We start from the raw sequence: 20,000 nt of genomic DNA, 5'->3' as shown, positions 1-20,000 counted from the left end.
TAAATCCAAAGAAAACTGAAAACCCATTCCGTGGGATTACCTCCTGTGCTGCGACCCTTTGCAGGGCAGCTCACCAGATGACGGGATTGGGGCAAAGCCTTCGGGACCCTCATTCCTTGATGATAGGAGGAAAAGCACGGGGTAACTTTCCCGGGTCAGATTGCGGTGGTGTGTGGCAGAGTTGTACTGAAGTGTCGTCCACCAGATGGCAGTCTCCTTGGGGTAACCTGAGGTGGTCCCTTCGGGTGGGTGCCTGGAATATTGCTAAGAGAGGATGATCACCTGACTCTTATCATCTGAGCTCAAGCATTTGAACATCGATATTGCAGCACTCTCAGAGGTTTGGAGACCGGATAGTGGTGAGATCATGGCGGGTGGTTACACCTACGATTGGTCTGGTCACTCTGATAGTTACCATGCCCAAGGAGCTGCTGTAGCTGTGTCAAATAAGCTGGCTCCAATGATAATTGACACAACACCAGCCAACAAGTGTATTTATGAGAAGAAGGATTCGTCACTCCTTGGGTGTCGTTTCTCTGGTCTATGTATAATGCATATGCTCCGACTGAGGTAAGTGATCTCACCATGAAGAAAGCATTCTATGCCACGCTCGAGTCTGTGGTTGATCAGTGCCCCAGGCGAGATACACTTCTAGTCTTGGGGGATTTAAATGCATTGACTGGAACTGATAGGGATGGTTATGAGACGTGTATTGGTCCCCATGAGTCTCGAACTGTGAACCCGAGTAGCACTAAGTTCCTTGACTTTGCAAGAAGCCATGGACTTAGGGTGGCTGGTTCATGGTTTCAGCGCCCACAGGCTCATCTTGGAATGGTTGGATATCTTGGAACTCACCATAGGGCAAAGAAGAATTTTGTCTGAGGGGCACTGGATACCATTGGCCAGAGTCACAGGACCAGGCTTAATGGCAGAGCTGAGCTGTTCAGGGAGTTGAGGCACAAAACTGTACGTGCGCTGAGGGTGGACAAGGAGGCCTATGTGTGAAGATTCTGTGAGAGGGTGGAGCATCACCTGTGGTCATGTGATTCTCTTCCTCCTCACAGGGTAATTCACACATTGTGTTCCTCCAAGCCCGTCCCTCGGTGTACTGCAGTTAGAGCGGAGGGTGGTGGGCTCCTGACAGAGGAGTCAGAAGTGAAGGCCCACTGGATCGGTTACTTTGAGCGGCTGTACCAGGCTGATCCACCAGCCGTTGAGTTGGATGTCAGGGGTGTGATTATCCCTATTTCTGACCCTCCAATCAACTGTGACACACCTTAGTTTGTGGAAACACAGGCTGCGGTTAACCGGTTGAAAAAGCTCCTGGGTCTGTGGCATCCATGTGGTAAAGCTCCAGGGATCTGTGGCATCCATGCTGAACTTCTCAAGGCTGGTGGAAATGCTGTACTCGTGTCGTTGCATACAGTTCTGTGCTCTGCCTGGAACACAGGCATCATCCCAACTGACTGGAAGAGGGGCCTTGTTGTCCCTCTCTGGAAAGGGAAGGGTGATCGCCAAGACTGCAACAACTACCGAGGAGGTGACGCTCCTTTCAGTGCCGGCAAGGTCTTTGCTCAGATAATTATTGATTGGGTTTGCCACCATCTGCTTGAGGACCAGTGCCCAGAGCAGTCAGGCTTTACACCAAAGAAGTCAACGCTTCACTACATCCTTGCTATTCGGGTCCTCACCGAATGCAGACGAGAGTTTCGGCAGGGGCTGCTTGCAGCCGATGTTGATCTCTGTAAAGCATTTGATTCAATGAATCGGGATTCCCTCTGGAGGATTATTGGTCTTCGTGGGGTGCCACCAAAACTGATCAGTCTGATGTCTGAACTCTACTCTGGTATAGTAATGAGATTAATGAGAGTACTATACTGAGAGTAATGTGAGATGTGGTGGTACCATCTCTGACATTTCCAGTTGTGACTGGAGTTCATCCGGTGTGTATTTTGGCCCCCACACTTTTCAGCACTTGGAATGGATTCTGGGGAGGATATTGGAGAGATCAAGCTGCGGTGCATCGTTTGGGAATGTCAAGTTCTCTGACTTTTATTTTGCAGATGATGCAGGGATCCTTGCGGAGACTGGATATCCTTTTGGTTGCCCCTTGAGGTGCTGAATGAGGAGTCTGAGCCACTAGGGTAGTTCTCAAAGAGATGGGGATGGGTCAGGCTTCCTGGGTTAAAACTAAGATCCAGGCTTTCAGTGACATCTTGGTTGCTGCTGTCTTGTCTGTATCTGTTTGTGGTGAGGATGCTTAGGTCACAAAGAGATTCACTTTCCTTGGCAGTGATATTCATGTCGCTGCTGGCTGTGAGCCAGAGGTCAATGGACATCTGGTTCAGGCCTGGGGAGTCATGTATTCACTGGATCATGGGATGTGGTGCTTGGTGGTGCTTGGTGGTGCCTGTGCACGACAATTAAAGTCCGAGTTTTCAGGGTCCTTGGTGCTTCCAGTATTGCTCTACGGATGTGAGGCTTGGACTCTGACCAGGGATCTGAGATGGAGACTTGATTCCTTTGGTCGAAGGTCTCTTCAGAGAATCCTTGGCTATCGCTGGTCGGACCTTGTGTCCAACTCGTGGTTGGTGAGAGAGACTCAAATGAGATTTGTTACCTGCATTGTCTGTGAGCGTCAGCTGTATGGACATGTGGCTCATTTTCCTGATGCTGATCCTGCTCACCAGATTCTCTCAGCGAGGGAGTCTCGTGAGTGGAGGAGGCCAATGAGCCGACCACGTGCCTCGTGGTTGCATCAGGTTGATCAGAATCTCAGAGAGATGGGGATGGGCCAGGCATCTGTCTGGGGGATGGCCAGACGGAGGTCCCTGGAGTATCGCCAGAAAGTGAACGCAGCAACGCCCTACTCTGGCGCATTCTTCCATACCTGACCTGACCTGGATATTGAAGGTCCCACGGTGTCTTTTGCGAAGAGTAGATGAATTATCGCCAACACCCTCAACAAATCACAAATATCTGCGGAACCACCTTCAGTCGAATGTCAGGCGAATGTCAGGCTTCAATGCAGGAGGAAGCCATTAAAACCATCAAGCCTGCACTATGGTTGCCAAGCTATGGTTGTTTGTCCTTTTTAAATACTGAGCATCAAGCAAGGAAGCAGCACGCACAATTTTTGAGCTATTTGGTACGACTCGGCCAGGGTTCGGTCTTCCAACCTCCCAGACTCGGAGCAGACACGTGAACCATGACTCCACTGAATCTGGTCCAATCGAAGGAAGATTTATGTCTCGGAAATAAATGAGATATTGCTATGGTTGCTTAGCAGTTTAATAATAGTCCAAGGTGAGAGTACACAGGATAAGCCTCACTCACTCACTCACTCACTCACTCGCACGTATATATTATGTCCTGGTAAGTACTTACAAAAGCTGTTTTATTTGAAGTTATAACCTTGACTAATAAGCAATTTACTGATTTCCCAAATGCCCGTATCATCAGCTGGGCACCGTTTTTCATCGAGGTTTCGATCCTTTCAGCCGAGAACCTCTCCAAACGGCGGATCCACAACCCCGGTCGCAGGTCCACATCAGTCGATTACTCAACATCGATGGACCCACAATCTCAAAGTTGTGTCCAGACAGTCGGTGAACACATCAATGCAATGGTCTTGTTCAAACTTATTTAATTATAACATATTTAAAGTGTTCCTCCATATGACTAACTTTAATCGGGTATCACTTTATAGGATAATAAATTAAGGGATAAACACTTTACCTTGTAGGCATGTCCATTACACAGCACCTCCATCGAACCATCGACTCTCACTGTCATTCAAATATTCAAACCATCATCAATAACCGATTTTAACATGCTGCACTGCGTATCCTAGCAACCACCAACATATTATTTTAATGTTTATTACCTCCACCACCGAAGGTGAAGGAGGTCATGTTTTCACCCTTTTCTGTTTGTTTGTTGGGTCGCCGAAATAGGTGACCCTTATTGTCAGTAATTCTGTCTGTTTGTTTGGATGTTTGTTCGTTTGTCATCAGCATAATTGGTAGTAAACGTGGGCCGATTTTGACCAAACTCGGGTGGTAGGTACATCTTATGACCTCGTGCTTTGGAAATTGTGATGGTTGCTGGGGACGCTTTGGTTCTCGAGCAACAACTGAAAAACCTTCAAAATCGGTACCGTTCACGCGAAATCAATTCCAAAAGCCATTATGCCACGTAGGGTTATGAAATTTGGCTCGAATGATCTACAGGTGATGCTCTATTAAATATATTCCGGTTTTTGTGATATATGGAATACTTTACCCGCAGTGCCCCCTACAATTAGGGTATGCGTGAAAATTGGCGAAAATTGAAGGCCCCCTAGCGACCAGGTGAGTGCATCGATACGAATGAAACTTTTGCAGGTTCATGGTACTCAATGAGTACTACAACTTTGCCTCAGGACATATTGACCGATTTCGCTTAGGTCAGGGGTCAAAGGTCAATTGGTGCAAAAATCGATAATATGCGAGAGCTGGAGGTGCCTTCGTGCCAAATGCTACTCCTCCTCGGGTTATGGTCGGATGGTCATGAAAATTCACACTAATCGTCTGGAATACATTGTGCACAAACGATCGAGCCGGATTTTCAATTTAGATCTTTGTTCACCCACAGCACCCCTTCGAACTTTGGGGATTTCCGATTTCAAACCGCATTTGCGGTACTTTTCATTTAAATGGATACCGAGTAGTTATCAGTCGATGGAACTGGATGAGATTTGATATGCATAATCTTAAAGTGATTCCATATCCGCTATATGACATCCATTTTGCTCTATATCTTATAGTTTTCTTGCTCGGCGACCCATCGCCGCCTACCGGCTTGTCTGTCTGTTTGTTTGTCTGTGTACAGGATATCTCAAAAAGTTGTGTGCAGATTCGGATGAAACTTGGTGGACACATTGGGTGTGTGACAAGGAAGAATTGATTCAATTTTTGGGGAAGATCCGGATCCGGATCCAACTACTAGAATTTTTTAAGTGATGCTTTACCACAGATGCTAAACTAATATATAGCACGATATCTCAAAAGTTGTGGACGGATTTGGACGAAACTTGGTGGACAGGTTGGGGCTGTCGCAAGGAAGAAATTTTTCGATTTTGGTGAAAATCCGATTCCGGATTCGGATACGAGAATTATTTAATTTTTAAAGTGATTCTTCACGATTGAGAGATCGGGCCAAAAACGATACAGTACTGTATGGCATGATATTTCAAAAATGTATTGGGCCAGATATGTTCTCGTGGATCAGGCATTACGTGGCGGAGGTATGCACTCCACCGCGTGCCCTTCTAGTTTATAATGCATTTCAATAATGCAATATAATGTTTATAATGCAATAATATTTGATATTTAATACTTGCAAAGTCGAAGATTTTTCAAGTATATTGGTCAGTTGATTTTGTTATGATGTCAGTTTGTTTGTCAATCGCCGACAGGTCACAATTCTAAACCGATCATGAAACTTCATCAAGTTGTCAAAGTAGTCTCAACTGAGAAGCTTATTTATTTTGGGGTCAAAGATCATGTTGAGGTCATATTTCTAAAATCGACATTTTTCATCCGATTGACTTGAAAGTTGAACAGGATTTGCAAAGTCCATCACTGAATTGGGAAACTAACTATTTTTGAGATCACAAGGTCAAAGGTCAACTCAAGGTCAAACTTCTAAAATCATCAATTTTCATCTGAAAAATCATCATTTTTCATCTGATTAACCTGGAGAATAAGCAGCAATTGCATAGTGCATCGATGAATTTGGAAACCAACTATTTTTGAGGTCAAAAGGTCAGCTCAAGGTCAAACTTCGAAAATCATCAATTTCAATCTGAAAAATAATCAATTTTCATCCAATTGACCTGAGCTTTGATTAAGATTGCCAATTTTAATCTTAATGAAATGGACAATTTGATGTATCCATGGCAACTTTTGGAAGGGGGTGGGGCAGACTTTGCAAGAATCGTGCTCTGCACGACGTCTTTTTCTTGCTTTCTTATTTATTTTATTTTATTTATTTATTTTTTTAATGTAAATACAGTGCTCCCTCGCTATATCGCAGTTCACTTTTCGCGGCTTCACTACATCGCGGGTTTTCAAATCCTCCAGTAGAAGAGATTTAATGCTCTTCTTGGCTGTGCAGTACTACATTCATGTCATCATCGTCATCTTCATCGTCATCAGTACTGCACAGCTATCATCATCATCGTCATATCTTCATTGGTCAGTACCCATAATACGTTTTTTTATATTTTATAGTACAATATAGTATTTTAAAAATAATTTTTGGTCTTAGGCTTTGCAGCCCCATGAAAGTCTCATTTCCGATGAAAATTTTTAATTTTTTTTTTTTAAATGTGTGTGGGGAAGGTTAATAAGAGTGTGTGGATGCTGTATAATGGTTTAAAATACGTTTAAAATGTGTTTAAATATATTTAAATAATTGAATAAATATGTGGTTTCTACTTCGCGGATTTTCACCTATCGCGGGTGGGTCTGGAACGCATTAACCGCGATAGGTGAGGGAGCACTGTATCTCCTTTATTTCATACATCTATAAATGTATGTTTCAATACCCCAAAGGCAAACAGGGTACACACACCGTCAGGGGAGGAAGTCATAAAGGGGGGCGGGGGGAAGGAGGTGGGAAAAAACTTAACAGGCAGCTGTCCACACTCTTCATCAATGGCCAGGGTGTGATAAGATGTTAAAAGATTCGTTTCTGAAGCATGTGTGCTGAAACGCGTTTGGTCCTCGCCGGACAAATCCTCAAAACCGAACCTGTTAATAAAGAGCACATAATATTTATGCTGTTTATGTAATTCTCCATTTCCACAGAGATACAGAATAGTCAGTGCATCATCTTAATCCATGTAGTATTATTTGCGGGTGAAAGCCCACACATACTCCTCTCTTCACAGCCACAGGTGAAGGGATGCTTTTTCAGTTGCACTGCATGCCACTCTCTCTAAAAATTGAGCCTTTTTGATCCATTCCATCCATTTGGGACCATACTCTGTGCAGAGCGTTGGTGCTACCTAAGCAGACTCCTCGGCTGTTTGGCACAATCCTGGACAAGTCACCACTCTGACACAGATGGCACTCTGACACGAACCCTCTCCGCTAAACCTCCACAGGCCAGAACTCTGCCTTCCAATCCCTTATCTCACATTCCACACGGAGATCCTCATGTTTATCCATCTTCCTCTCGTGGGCCAATTGCATCCCCCCTTCTTTTGGGGACTGTTAATTAAATCCTAATAACAGATCTCTTTTCAGCAGAGCACACGAGGATATCCGGTCGCATGGGAGTTACGCAGATGTCATTTGGGAAGACAAGCTTCTCTCCCAAGTCTGCACAAAACTTTCTAGTCTGCAGCCCCGTAGAGATGCGATTATCTATTCTGCACCAATTTTCTCTGACATTGGGGTGCCTCACCTCGTCTGACCAATTTTATCACAGGGACGCTAGATTGTGGCCTCCACTTGTCATGATGCACAATGACTCTCGTTTTAAAAGCCTCTGCAATGATTTGCAAAACACGATTCTGCCTCCATGTAGAGCAGCCTTGTTTTACACTCATGGGGCACCCAGCCAGAATGTGTGCTGTCATCACCCTCTCATGATATCATGCACACAAGTCGGTCTCACTGAACCCCAACCTCTTCCGATTGGCTGGAGAGGCTGCCGTGTCATAAGCTGTACCAATCACAAATTGCATCAACTTTGGACTAGTATCAAGAAGGAATCTCCATACACCTTTCACTCCCATCTGCACTGACCTTATAAACTGCTCCTCAATATGCTCCTTTACCGTCAACCTACGTACCTCTGCCTTTAACTCTTTCCATGACAAATTAGAGACGGGTTTCGGAATTACGCCGGTTCCGCTTCCTTGCCTACCAACTTGCCCTCTCACCGTGTCCTCTATCTGAAGTGTGCTCCTGCTCCTCGCTTGATCAAAGTTTTGATTAAGATTGTCAATTTTAATATTGATGAAATGGACAATTTGATGTTTCCATGGCAACCTTTGGAGGGGGTGGGGGGTGGATCTTGGAAGTATCGTGCTCTGCACGACGGATTTTTCTTGTTTACTTATTTATTTTATTTACACATACTGTATATATGTTTAACGAATAACATCAATTGAAGAATCTACGTCACTAAAATAATTAATTAATTATTATTAGATCAAATGCAATGCAATGGGAACTTGTTCACATGAAAACCAACCAAACTTAAACAAAAGGTGACGATGGAGTCCAAAGACATTCTCACAAGACCTGATCAAACAATCAGCCAAATATCCTTTGTTTGACATAATTGAAAAAAACCTTCTCACCACGTTTCACAAAATCATCCTTGACTTAACAAATTCTTGCAAATCTAAGTAGTTGAGATGAAAAGACATTGTAACCCATTTTAATTGGTACGTTGCGACCTGGAAAGGTGTACAAGACTACCGGGAAACTGAAATCATCTACTTTATGATGTACGCTTGTACTAAAACCATTCCGTCCAACTCCAACCAGCACATCCAGATATGGAGCAACTGTACAATCATTACCACTCCTGTTTGTAATCAGGCTATCTGGATAAATCTTGTGAAGCTGCCGATCAAAAAAATTACCCCCGAAGGGTGTTGTACCACGAACGTACCTTGTGGGGTTCCTCTTGCCACAAATCAACCACAAGGCTTGGTGCTCTGAATAGGTACATAATTATGCATCATGACTCACATTACCAAGAATGTAAGGTGTTGCTTCGTGCCACAAATAGGCCATTTTGTCATTGCTTTGTGGAGTGAATGTGCGACAAGGGACTTCATTTTATGCCCTCGTCACATTAGCTTATTGTGTTTTATTCCCTCCTTCCCCTCTTTTCATGTTTGTTGATTCCCCTGCCCATTGTGTCCACCTATGGCTACACTGCCATTTCTCTGTGACCGTTCCCTTCCACGAGCGTAGACCTTGTATAGAAAACAAAGACTTAACCTTTGAACTGCCAAGTCTGGCTATAATTCCTGACCTGACGAAAAACTATCAGATTGGTGTTTTGCAAAGCAGGACATTGCATCACAAAGTGCACTGTCCCTCGGATAGACGTTAAGTTGGTTGTCCCGTCTACTCGAATCAATTTGGCGACATGAAAAATTCCACGGTGCTTTTTGTGAAAATTTGGTGAGTTATCGCCAACACCCTGAACAAATTACAAACTAATGCCCAAGTTGCCTTCAGTTGAACATCAGGTCTGGCCAACTGGTTCATGAAAGACCTGGGCCAACATTTCCCTAATGCAGACTCCACAATGAGGTGGAACTAATTGGTACTGTTAGAGTAGTAGTAGTAGTAGTAGTAGTAGTAGTAGTAGTAGTGAAGAGATATATTTAAATATGAATTCCCTAACAAGCAACTTCAATGCAGGAGGAGGTCATTATGCCCATCGAGCATGCACAGTGGATGCACAACGGGTGCCAACCTATGGTTGTTTGTCCATGCCTTATCCTTATTAAAACACTGACCGTCAAGCAAGGAAGCAGCACATTCCATTTTAAGTCTTTAGTATGACTCGGCCAGGGTTTAAGCTGCCGAGCTCCCAAAATCAGAGCAGATGCTCCAACGTCTAACCATTACACCACTGAGGAACTACTACGACTACTACGACTACTACTACTACTACTACTACTACTACTGCAACACTCAGGGTAGAAGCAATCTAACCCAGCCAACCCCACAAGGTGGGAATAATCAGTTGTAGGCAGAGCAAACAATGGTTGTCAGAGTATTTCACAGCCCAGGGAGCCATCACCTGAGCTGGAGCAACATTTGTCAACCGATGTAGCTCCCTACATGTTTCCTACATTATAATTGGTGAATTGATATATGATGTGAGAAAGTCGTTAAACCATTAAGACACAATAAATTGCTTAAAAGCACAAAAGTTGAACAATCCATAAATCCTAAATAATCGTTGTTTGACAATGGCATTGTTTTGTGGTCATTTTATTTGAAATTGGAGCACACCACATGCACACAGTTCTGCTATAAGGTTGCTAGGATTCTAACCTTTTGCAGCTTTGTCTTTGTAAAGATTGGTCAACATGATTATTGCACTCCGAGAGACACCACTTCATTGTCTCAGCCCTTGTTGGACAAGCGCAACAGGTCAATGTTGCAACTAATTGGTCCAAGAAGCCTTTTGGACTTGGTGTGAATGTATTCAAAATTCTCCCAAATGCGAGCAGAACAAGATGCTCACCATCTTTGACAGATGAGCATCGTTAATCATTTTGCTTTTGTGCACATCACTGCTGGGCTGATAGGATAACTCAGAGCTAGTCATAGATCTTCACAATACTCATCGTCGTAGCTAGTCATACAACTCACCAAAATCTCATCAGTTCGTCCTTGTCACACAACAAACCTGCCCACCAAATTTCATCTGAATCCGTCCACAACTTTTTGAGATATCCTCCTCGTCTCTTGTGGTATTTGTGGACTTTCTCTGTGTGCGAGAGTGCAGTGTGATGTGCACATTTTCTTGTTCACAGATGACGAATCCAGCAATCCAGAACGACTTCAGTTACTACAGGCGAACTCTCAGTCGAATGAGAATGCGCAGTGCGAAGGTATGTACAGGCAAAGTTGGGCTTTACCTGTGGGTCACAATACGTACCCTCCCAGTTTGGTTATGTGTACCATTTCACAATAGGTACCCTCACAGTTTGGTGATGCATCCACCTCACAAAACTACCATCAGAGTTCAATCAACATACCACATCATGAAGCTGGAGAGTTCATAGAACACCTTACCAGGCCCGTGCAGTCTTGAGAAAAAGGACATGGGAAGGCTCTTTTAAACTCTTGCTTTGTTTCCAAGTATGAGCTACATTTCCTTAGAGCCATGGTTTTGTATGAATCTCGATATTCCCCAATGTTGAGAGAACGGGCGGCAAATTCCATTCGTCAAGATGATATAAAATGGCGTAATATTTTGTCTAAGTACTGCTAAACTGGAGGTTTTTTGGGATAGATAAAAAGGTGATTTGTGGTCTGCAGTGTTCAAGTACATAATTCAATTGAAATAAAATACAGGTTTTAAAGGCTGTAGAAAAAAAAAATTCTGAAGTTTACCGTCGTTGATGCACCGTCTTTTACAACACCTTATTTAACACGTTGAATTAGTTATTTGTGCTTGTTTGTGTCATTCATGACATCCCTAAAAACAGTACGTTTCCTGTTTGGCATCGATTTTCAATTTTGTTTGACTGCCTAACACGCAGATGTCTTAAAATAATTACTGTACCTTACTATTCTGTGTGCATGCTTGATTGGGACAAGATTCCGTTCAATTTGTCAAATTCAGAGCCAAAATATTGATAAACTGCAGGTTTGTGTTCCGATTCATGTTCCGATTTATGTTCTGCAATGTTTAAAAAAAATAAAATTCAATTGGAATTAAGTAGTTCCTCGCTAACAGACCGACGCCTTTAACGGATAGACCGACAGACGGACAAGAAGGCGTCAGGCCGTAGCTTGACAGGTTTGACGAAAACCATGCAAATGATGTCACTCTCACCTTGACCTTTGACATGTAGAGTCAAAAAACATTGACAGCCTTACTTTTATCCTTCGGAATCCTCTGGTAAAGTTTGATGAAGATATCTGAAAGCAATCGTGAGTTATCGCAATCACAGTAAACGCAGAGCCGTGTAGTGCCATGCCGTGCCGCGCCGTGCCATCACAAACAAGACATTATAAAGGCAACCAATTGCTGCACCCCGCTTTTCGCTTCGTGCGCATCCTTTCGCATGCGCACCATTTCACAAGTCCACCCTTATTGTTCAGTTGTTGGGTCGCCGAAATAGGTGACCCTTATTGTCAGTAATTCTGTCTGTTTGTTTGGATGTTTGTTCGTTTGTCATCAGCATAATTGGTAGTAAACGTGGGCGGATTTTGATCAAACTCAGGTGGTAGGTACATCTTATGACCACGTGCTTTGGAAATTGTGATGGTTGCTAGGGACGCTTTGGTTCCCTAGCAACAACCGAAAAACCTGCAAAATCGGTACCGTTCACGCGAAATCAATTCCGAAAGCCATTATCCCACGTAGGGTTATGAAATTTGGCACGAATGATCTACAGGTGATGCTCCATTAAATATAATCCGGTTTTTGTGATATATGGAATACTTTACCCGCAGCGCCCCTACAATTAGGGTATGCGCGAAAATTGGCAAAAATTGAAGGCCCCCCTAGCGACCAGGTGAGTGCATCGATACGAATGAAACTTTGCAGGTTCATGATACTCAATGAGTACTACAACTTTGCCTCAGGACATATTGACCGATTTCGCTTAGGTCAGGGGTCAAAGGTCAATTAGTGAAAAAATCGATAATATGCGAGAGCTGGAGGTGCGTTCGCGCCAAATGCTACTCCTCCTAGGGTTATGGTCGGATGGTCATGAAAATTCACACTAATCGTCTGGAATACATTGTGCACAGACGATCAAGCCGGATTTTCGATTTAGATCTTTGTTCACCCACAGCACCTCCTCGAACTTTGGGGATTTCGATTTCAAACCGCATTTTCGGTACTTTTCATTTAAATGGATACCGAGTAGCTATCAGTAGATGGAACTGGATGAGATTTGATATGCATAATCTTAACGTGATTCCCTATCCGCTATATGACATCCATTTTGCTCTATATCTTATAGTTTCCATGCTCGGCCACCCATCGCCGCCTACCGGCTTGTCTGTAGTACCTCTTTATTCTTATGTTTAGATGAAATCGACTTGGTGTTTGCACCCAAGATGCTGTTGTCATCTTTGCAGTCTGTGTGCGACGTGGATGTCACCAACGAGATGGCAAACCGTATGTCACTGTTCTACGCTGAGGCAACACCCATGTTGAAAACTTTGAGCGACACAACTTCACGCTTCGTGGCCGAGGTAAGGTCCCTCCCTTTCATAACCTGGTGAGGTTCGGCATTGTTAAATGCTTTCTCTCTTTTTTTTCTTCTTTAAGCGCCGTCATACTTTCTGCATTGTGAATTGTTACAACAATCAACAATACTTTAGTCACTGCATCTCTTCTCCTCCTAATAACAGAACAAGAACCTTCCGCTGGAGAACACCACTGATTGTCTCTGTACCATGGCGGGAGTATGCAAAGTCATGCTGGAGATGCCGTGAGTCAACATCCTTTGACGACGTCATTGAATGTTAATTGGAGTGAAATGCTGGTCAGGATAAAACACAAGTTGAAACGCATTAATTATCTTGCCAAAACGAAGTTTTTGCAAGATATGTTAGTCAGCTTGTATGTTTTTTTTTATTTTTATTTTTTTGTTTGTTTGTTTGTCTGTAATCACGTATAAAAAATTCTGCAGAGCACAGTTATCATTGGAAATTTTTTTAACTTCGCATATCAGAGGCCTATAGAGGTCCCTTTCAGCGCATAAAATTTTGAAGGTCAAGGTCAAAGGTCAAGGTCACTTTGTCGCAAATCAGGGGAGTCGACGAAACCCTTATTTTTTGAGTAATTTTGATCGGATCGTCTTCAAACTTCATGGGAATATAGTTCATGGTCTGGCGCTCAGCTGATTAATTTTTAGTGGCGATTGGCCTTGACCTTCATATGTTTTTTTTTTTTCTGTAATCACGTATAAATCACTCTGCAGAGCACAGTTATCATTGGAAATTTTTGTAACTTCGCATATCAGAGGCCTATAGAGGTCCCTTTCAGTGCACAAAATTTTGAAGGTCAAGGTCAAAGGTCAAGGTCACTTTGTCGCAAATCAGGGGAGTCGACGAAACCCTTATTTTTTTGAGTAATTTTGATCGGATCGTCTTCAAACTTCATGGGAATATAGTTCATGGTCTGGCGCTCAGCTGATTAATTTTTGGTGGCGATTGGCCTTGACCTTCATGGTTAGCGCCTTAGGTCAAACATATTTGACCCCAAGGTTAAATTTTCAAGTTTTAGGAACCATATCGTGTAGTACCTCAAATTGAACACCTCGATGAGTGCTTTCTCGATATGTCAAGCTTGAGACATTATGACGTCATTTGGTGACGTTATGAGGCAAACGCATATTTTTCATGGATACTCTGTAGAACGATTCTCATCGGAATCTCTCGTAGGCAGATATTCCTCAAGGAGTCGCTTCTGGTGGATAGCAGCTCTGTTCACCTCAGTGTGACCTTAAAGAAGTCACACTTGGTCACCTTTTGGCAAGATACGGGTCACCATGCGGGTGACATTGGTTTTTTTTTTTCAGTGATCAAAGACTCATGGAAGAGTTCGTGTATAAATCACATGCAGCAAAAATACATCAATAGACACCTTTGTGCATGTAATTTCCTCTCTTAAAACCAACTGGCACAGAGATAATCTCTTAAATTCCAATCGGTATTGAGAGCTTTATATCGTTAATCGCTCAGATTGGTCATGGATATCTGGTTCTGGTTAAAACCCAAGTATGTTGTACTGATTGGGTGTTGTACAAAAACGATGAGACATTGCATTCGTGAACTCTCGAGCATGACTATAAGACAAAAGAGGAACAAAAGAGTGAAGGTGTGGGATGAGCCTTGATTTTGGGGGTTCGACCCAAGAGGAGGTAACTGGAAGAACATGTGTCCTGGAGGACCCAGGGAGGACAGATCGAGCTAAACCGGTGAAAAGGAGGAGAAAAGAAAAACAGTTGTCACCAACCCATCTGCGATGAGGTCTATTTCAGAAATGGATGATTCGGTATTTGTGATGCTCGCACGGATGATGTAGAGTGGGCTTTGCTGCATTTATATCGATAGACTCCACTACTTTCACGGTCTAACATTGTCTTTGTTGTTGACTCGTACACGATATCATAATATTCACAAGGATGTTCATTTCACAGATGATTTCTTTATCTCAAATCGAAATTTCGAAAATTCAGTTAATCAAATAAAGTTTAAAATGAAGGGTCAGCTGTGTGTGCATGGATTCTGGAATGGATGATTTTAATGATGATTTTTGATGATTTTGAGTATGGTATTTTAAATTTAGTAGATCAAGTCATTGTAAGCATGAAAGACCCAGATTCAAAGGTCCTTTTATACCCTCAAAGACCCCAAATATATCGTTTACATTTTGGGTGTTCTTGTTCAAGCAATACGATATGAGCGCCTCCTGCAGGACACGCAAAACTTCGCCAATGTGTCACATCTGATCGTCTAACGGCAGTTGTCACATAATGTAAAACCACTACTATGAAGGCGAGTGGTTTGAAGATATCATTTATTTTTTTTCCACTTTTCTTTCTCCTACCTTATAATCTAGAGTTGCCAATCCTCAGATCTTTCACTCGTCATCGATGTTAGGCAGCCTTCTTGATGTTCGCATACAAACATTTTCCTCGTGATGTTGCGACCCAAGTCTCTTATAACTTGTTTATTTGTCCTCTTTAATGCCATTGTTATTGACGTAAACGTATCTCATCCTGTGTATAATAGCATGCACTGTATTCCCAAGAGTATTGGGACAGGACATTCCCAATCAGTTTATCCAGATTTTTCCCAGCAGCGTGTGATTTGAAAACCTGTGCAGGAGGTGTTGACAGCTGGCAGGATAGCCTTGAGGTATACACATTTGCCTTTAAGCTGTCTATCCTGGGTTTGACTCTCAGCCCAGGTAGAAACTGTCATTCCGGTGTCTTGCTAGCAGGATGATGCATCAATGTGAGTGCTGTCGCTCAGATGGACGTTGAACTGGGTGTCCCATCTGCCAGCATTAGTTGGTGGACGTTGATGATACCATGGCACTCTGAATTCCAAATCCCTGCGAGCTCAGAGACGAGTGTGCATACCTTTAGGTTAACCTGTAAGTCCAAGAACCTTAAAAAGCATTTTTTTTAACCTCTGCCACAAAAGGTGGACAGAGGCTTCATGTTATCACTCCTTCTGTCTGTTTGTCTATCTGTGAGGAAGATATATCAAAACGTTATGTGCATATTCGGAGGAAATTTGGTGAACAGGTTGGGTGTGTGACAAGGATGAAATGATTAGATTTTGGTGAAGATCTGACTTCAGATCTGGATATGAGAATTTTAAATTTTTCAAGTGATTCTTCACTATTGAAAGATAGTGCCAAATATATATATATATATATATATATATATATATATATATATATATATATATATATATATATATATATATATATATATATATATATATATATATATCACGATATTTCAAAACGTCGTGGACAAATGACAAAAGTTGGTGGATGAATTGGTTTGGTGAGACGAACAAGCCGATTATGTTTTGGTTAATGTTCAGATGCAGATTTGGCCGATGAGTGGAATACAAAGCATAAACTCTTCAGCCTTATCTACAAAAGATTAATAATGAGTCCGAGCTGTGCTTGATGTCAAAGGCAGACCAACACTTTATTCGGAATCAAAAAAAGTTATGAAATAATAGCCCAACATGTTTCCTTCCTGTCCCAAGACTTTATTTCCAAAAGTGTGTGTCCGAGTACCCCCATGAGAGCAAGACCGTAAAATATACAGTGTGTTCCAAAAAGACATGGACAACTTTGGTTGTTAATATATTTCGAACCACAAATGATACAATGATACCCTTTGGTTTATATGATACAGAAACTCATAAAGTTTTGTTGACACCATCAATACACTTCAACATGAGCTCCATTTGTCACACACAGAACATCAAGGTGGTACACAAGTTCTTGCCATGTTCAGCTCAGCATGCTTCTGTTTTTCTTTGCGGAGGATACATGGCAACTCATGTACTGCCTTGATCTCATGCAAGTGACAAACTGAGCTCACATTGAAGTGCATTTACCATGTGTACAAAACTTTATGAGTTTCTGTGTCATTTAAACTAAGGGGTTTCATTTTATCATTTGTGGTTCTAAATACATTAACAACCAACGTTGGCCAGATCTTTTTGGAACACAGCCAATGCTATAGCAACAAAGAATTCCTGATTATTTGGTTATTGCAGTTGTTTTGAGCATCGTAATTGGTTAGGCAAAATATCTCCATTCAAGTAGCACTTTCACAAACATGTCTAAGCAGTTACCACTTGAGGCCAAAGCTCTCATCTGGTTCTCAATCATAAAAAAGACCGTTTTTACAGCCATTTTTCCCTGCTGTGCAGGGGTTTGGCTTTTTCTTGAGGCAATGTTTTATGGCCGGATGCCCTTCCTCACGCCAACCCTGGTCGCCTCTTACGACACACAGGGATATGGTACACCTATTCTAACCGGGGCATACATCGGGACCAGTACACTGGTACTCACTTCGCCGACCTCGGAAGGATGACAGGCTGAGTCAACCCCCTGGTGTTAATTCAGCAGCAAACGGGGCTTGAACTTAGGACCCTGGGATCCCAATCCGCCACCCTAACCACTAAGCCAACACCAGGCTTATGGTTCTTAATAATAAGTGAGGGAAAGCCATGGAGAGACCGAGGAATATGGGGATTGGAGACGTTAATGGAGAACACCATTATTTGTGTTTACCAATGGTGTGCATTTCTTGAAACTGAATTGTGTGACAGTGATGCCGATGAATGAAGATGGGGTGTGGGTAACGGGGTTCCGGGGGTGGCAGTGGTGTTGTCCAGGAACATACTCTCGATACAACCATTTTTCTTCTCCCCTGTGCAGAGAATATCGTGGGCGCTTTGCGAGTCCCGAGACGGAAAGCTTCTGCCTACGAGTAATGGTCGGTGTAATCATCTTGTACGACCATGTGCACCCTGTGGGTGCCTTTGCCAGAACCTCCAAAATAGACGTGGGTCTTCCGGATACCTGTCACTCACCATTGTTTTTTGTTTTCTCGTTGCAACCCTTCAGGATCCATTTGCCAGAGATAATTATCATCGTTGAAGCGTTTCTTGACATTTCAAAACCTTTCTGCAAAAATTAAGAGACATTATATTGGATTTGACGCTGACAGCTCATGTAATATCTTCTGAGTTATTTTATTCCTTCACTGAAATCTCCATTCATTAATAAATCCCTTTGTCCTTTGATACTGCATAACCCTCGTTCATAATAATAATGACCAGAAGGGAGTACTTATTACAAAGATCTCAGCCATTTTGTTTGGATCAGGAAAACGGGATAAATCCTGAAGGATCTTGTACCTCGGTCACACTGCAACCAGGTGTCGCTTGGAGACTTCCCATTTTGGATTGGCCATGGAAACCAGTGTGGTTAGGCAAATGCACACAAGTTGCCACAAAGTGGAGGATCTGTTATCTCAAATGTTTGCATTTGTCCACATGATCAACGATGTGGTCCAAGCACCCCTCGTGAAAAAACGTTGCGAGTGCGATTTCAGCATACGTATAATTATTTGTTATCTCAAATGTTTGCTTTCTGATACATTCAGAGGCTAATGTGAATATCTCTCGACGATCCTGTCGGCTCTCGATGAAGTATACTATGATAAAGCTTGTATAAAAGGAAAACAGTTGAAATGTCCAACATCTGTGACATTAAAGTGAATATGTTATTTCATTTCCAAATTCTAGCTTTCCCACGATTCAAATCCTCGCTGTCACGTGCATGAGCGAACATCTTTGTTTTGCCAATTATTTTGTCAGACTTTTTGCATGGCAGCTGTATGTGGGGCTGCAGATCTCAAGTTGTGTGTTGCAAGTTGCAACTGTTATGTCCTTTGTTGACATGAAAAGCAAAATCGTCCCCACTTGTTGACGGCCTTGGCCTATATGCTAAGGCATCATTTATGCTGTGTATCCAACTTCAACAACCACAATTATGCGAATGAGTTGTAAATTTCTTTCGTTTTATTTTGGCAACAACTTCTGTTGGGCTGGTGAGTAATAACATTTAAAAGTTGGCCAGGATACTGCTGGCTTAAGAGGCAGATGAACAATTAAAGGCAAGATGGTGTGTACACCCAGAGCCCTTAATATTCGTGGAGTGTGCTCAATCACTCCACATCGTGCCACTTTTGATCCAACTGCACAAAACATCAATATCAACTCCAATGTGTGCGTAAATTAAAAAAAAATCAGAGAAAAGTTGAAAATGGATGAAATTAATTGATAGGTGTTCCATCTGTCCCATGGTCATTTATCCAGACTAGCTGGTTGAGATAATGCTCTGAACAGAGATTTCTCATTCTGTCTATCGATGAAGGAGACCTCATTTTCTGTGTGACTGACTGCTTGATTGTGCGATACGTGCAGATGAAAGGGTGCATCCGTGTGCTCAAGGAGCAGCCCGCTGCAAATGTGGAAGCTCTGATGAACGCTCTCAGGTACCTACATAATATGTACTTCCCATCAGGCGATACCACTTCTTATTAAAATTGGCTTGATGTGCAAGCTAATTTACCACCACACTAATGTGATATCCTCACCTCCCACAGGTACACCACGCGGCATATCAATGATGAGTCAAGCTGCAAGCAGATCCGCAGCATGTTGCAGTGACACCGTCTTGCTTTCAAGATGATTCCACATTCCCCCTTTTCTTCTTCCTCAACTGCTTGTCCTGTGTACAGAAATAATATTAACAATAGTGAACTAAAAACGAATCCACCATAACTTCGAAATCATTATCAAGTAAGATGGGCTCAATTCCATCAGAAAGACTTGGATAATAATTATCATCATCACGATGTATCTACCCCCCTATTTTAATTGTCCAATTTCCTCCGTTTGTCAAAGATTTGTCTTATAGTAATAACATTGGTGCTCTTTCTGAGAAACCTGTGGCTACGGTGACATTCCCAGCTCAGGGCAATAGTATTGATAAAACAATTTTTTCAAAGGATCGACAAAGACTGTTTTGTCTGTTTTGGAGCACTGTTAAACTCTACCCCTATTAGACTGCCACTTGGGGCAGCCATTGACTCAGCAGATATATTTACGTCATCCCATGCCAACTCGCCTAACTTTCCAAAAGTTCCCCAGGTCACCATTTCATATATT

General features: G+C 42.5%; 1 protein-coding gene across 7 annotated transcripts in view; it reads left to right on the top strand.

Moving 5' to 3' along the window:
- The window catches only part of LOC147028344 (CYFIP-related Rac1 interactor B-like), a 69,933-nt gene that overhangs the window by 49,866 nt on the left and 67 nt on the right, over positions 1–20,000 (top strand). For all 7 annotated transcript variants that reach the window (XM_085878661.1, XM_085878660.1, XM_085878657.1 and 4 more), the window contains 6 exons: positions 10,568–10,645; positions 12,852–12,968; positions 13,128–13,207; positions 17,701–17,827; positions 19,254–19,328; positions 19,440–20,000. The exon at positions 19,440–20,000 is cut by the window's right edge and continues 67 nt beyond it. In XM_085878661.1, the coding sequence (XP_085734787.1) occupies positions 10,568–10,645; positions 12,852–12,968; positions 13,128–13,207; positions 17,701–17,827; positions 19,254–19,328; positions 19,440–19,499 (537 nt within the window). In that variant the 3' untranslated portion in view covers positions 19,500–20,000. The remainder of the gene's footprint in view (positions 1–10,567; positions 10,646–12,851; positions 12,969–13,127; positions 13,208–17,700; positions 17,828–19,253; positions 19,329–19,439) is intronic.

The sequence above is a fragment of the Eptatretus burgeri genome, chromosome 4 (genome assembly GCF_056783735.1).
Source record: "Eptatretus burgeri isolate ZD-2024b chromosome 4, Ebu_testis_v1, whole genome shotgun sequence".
NCBI lineage: Eukaryota > Metazoa > Chordata > Myxini > Myxiniformes > Myxinidae > Eptatretus > Eptatretus burgeri.
Note: the sequence above shows the minus strand (reverse complement) of the source record. Positions and strands in the feature narration are given on the sequence as shown.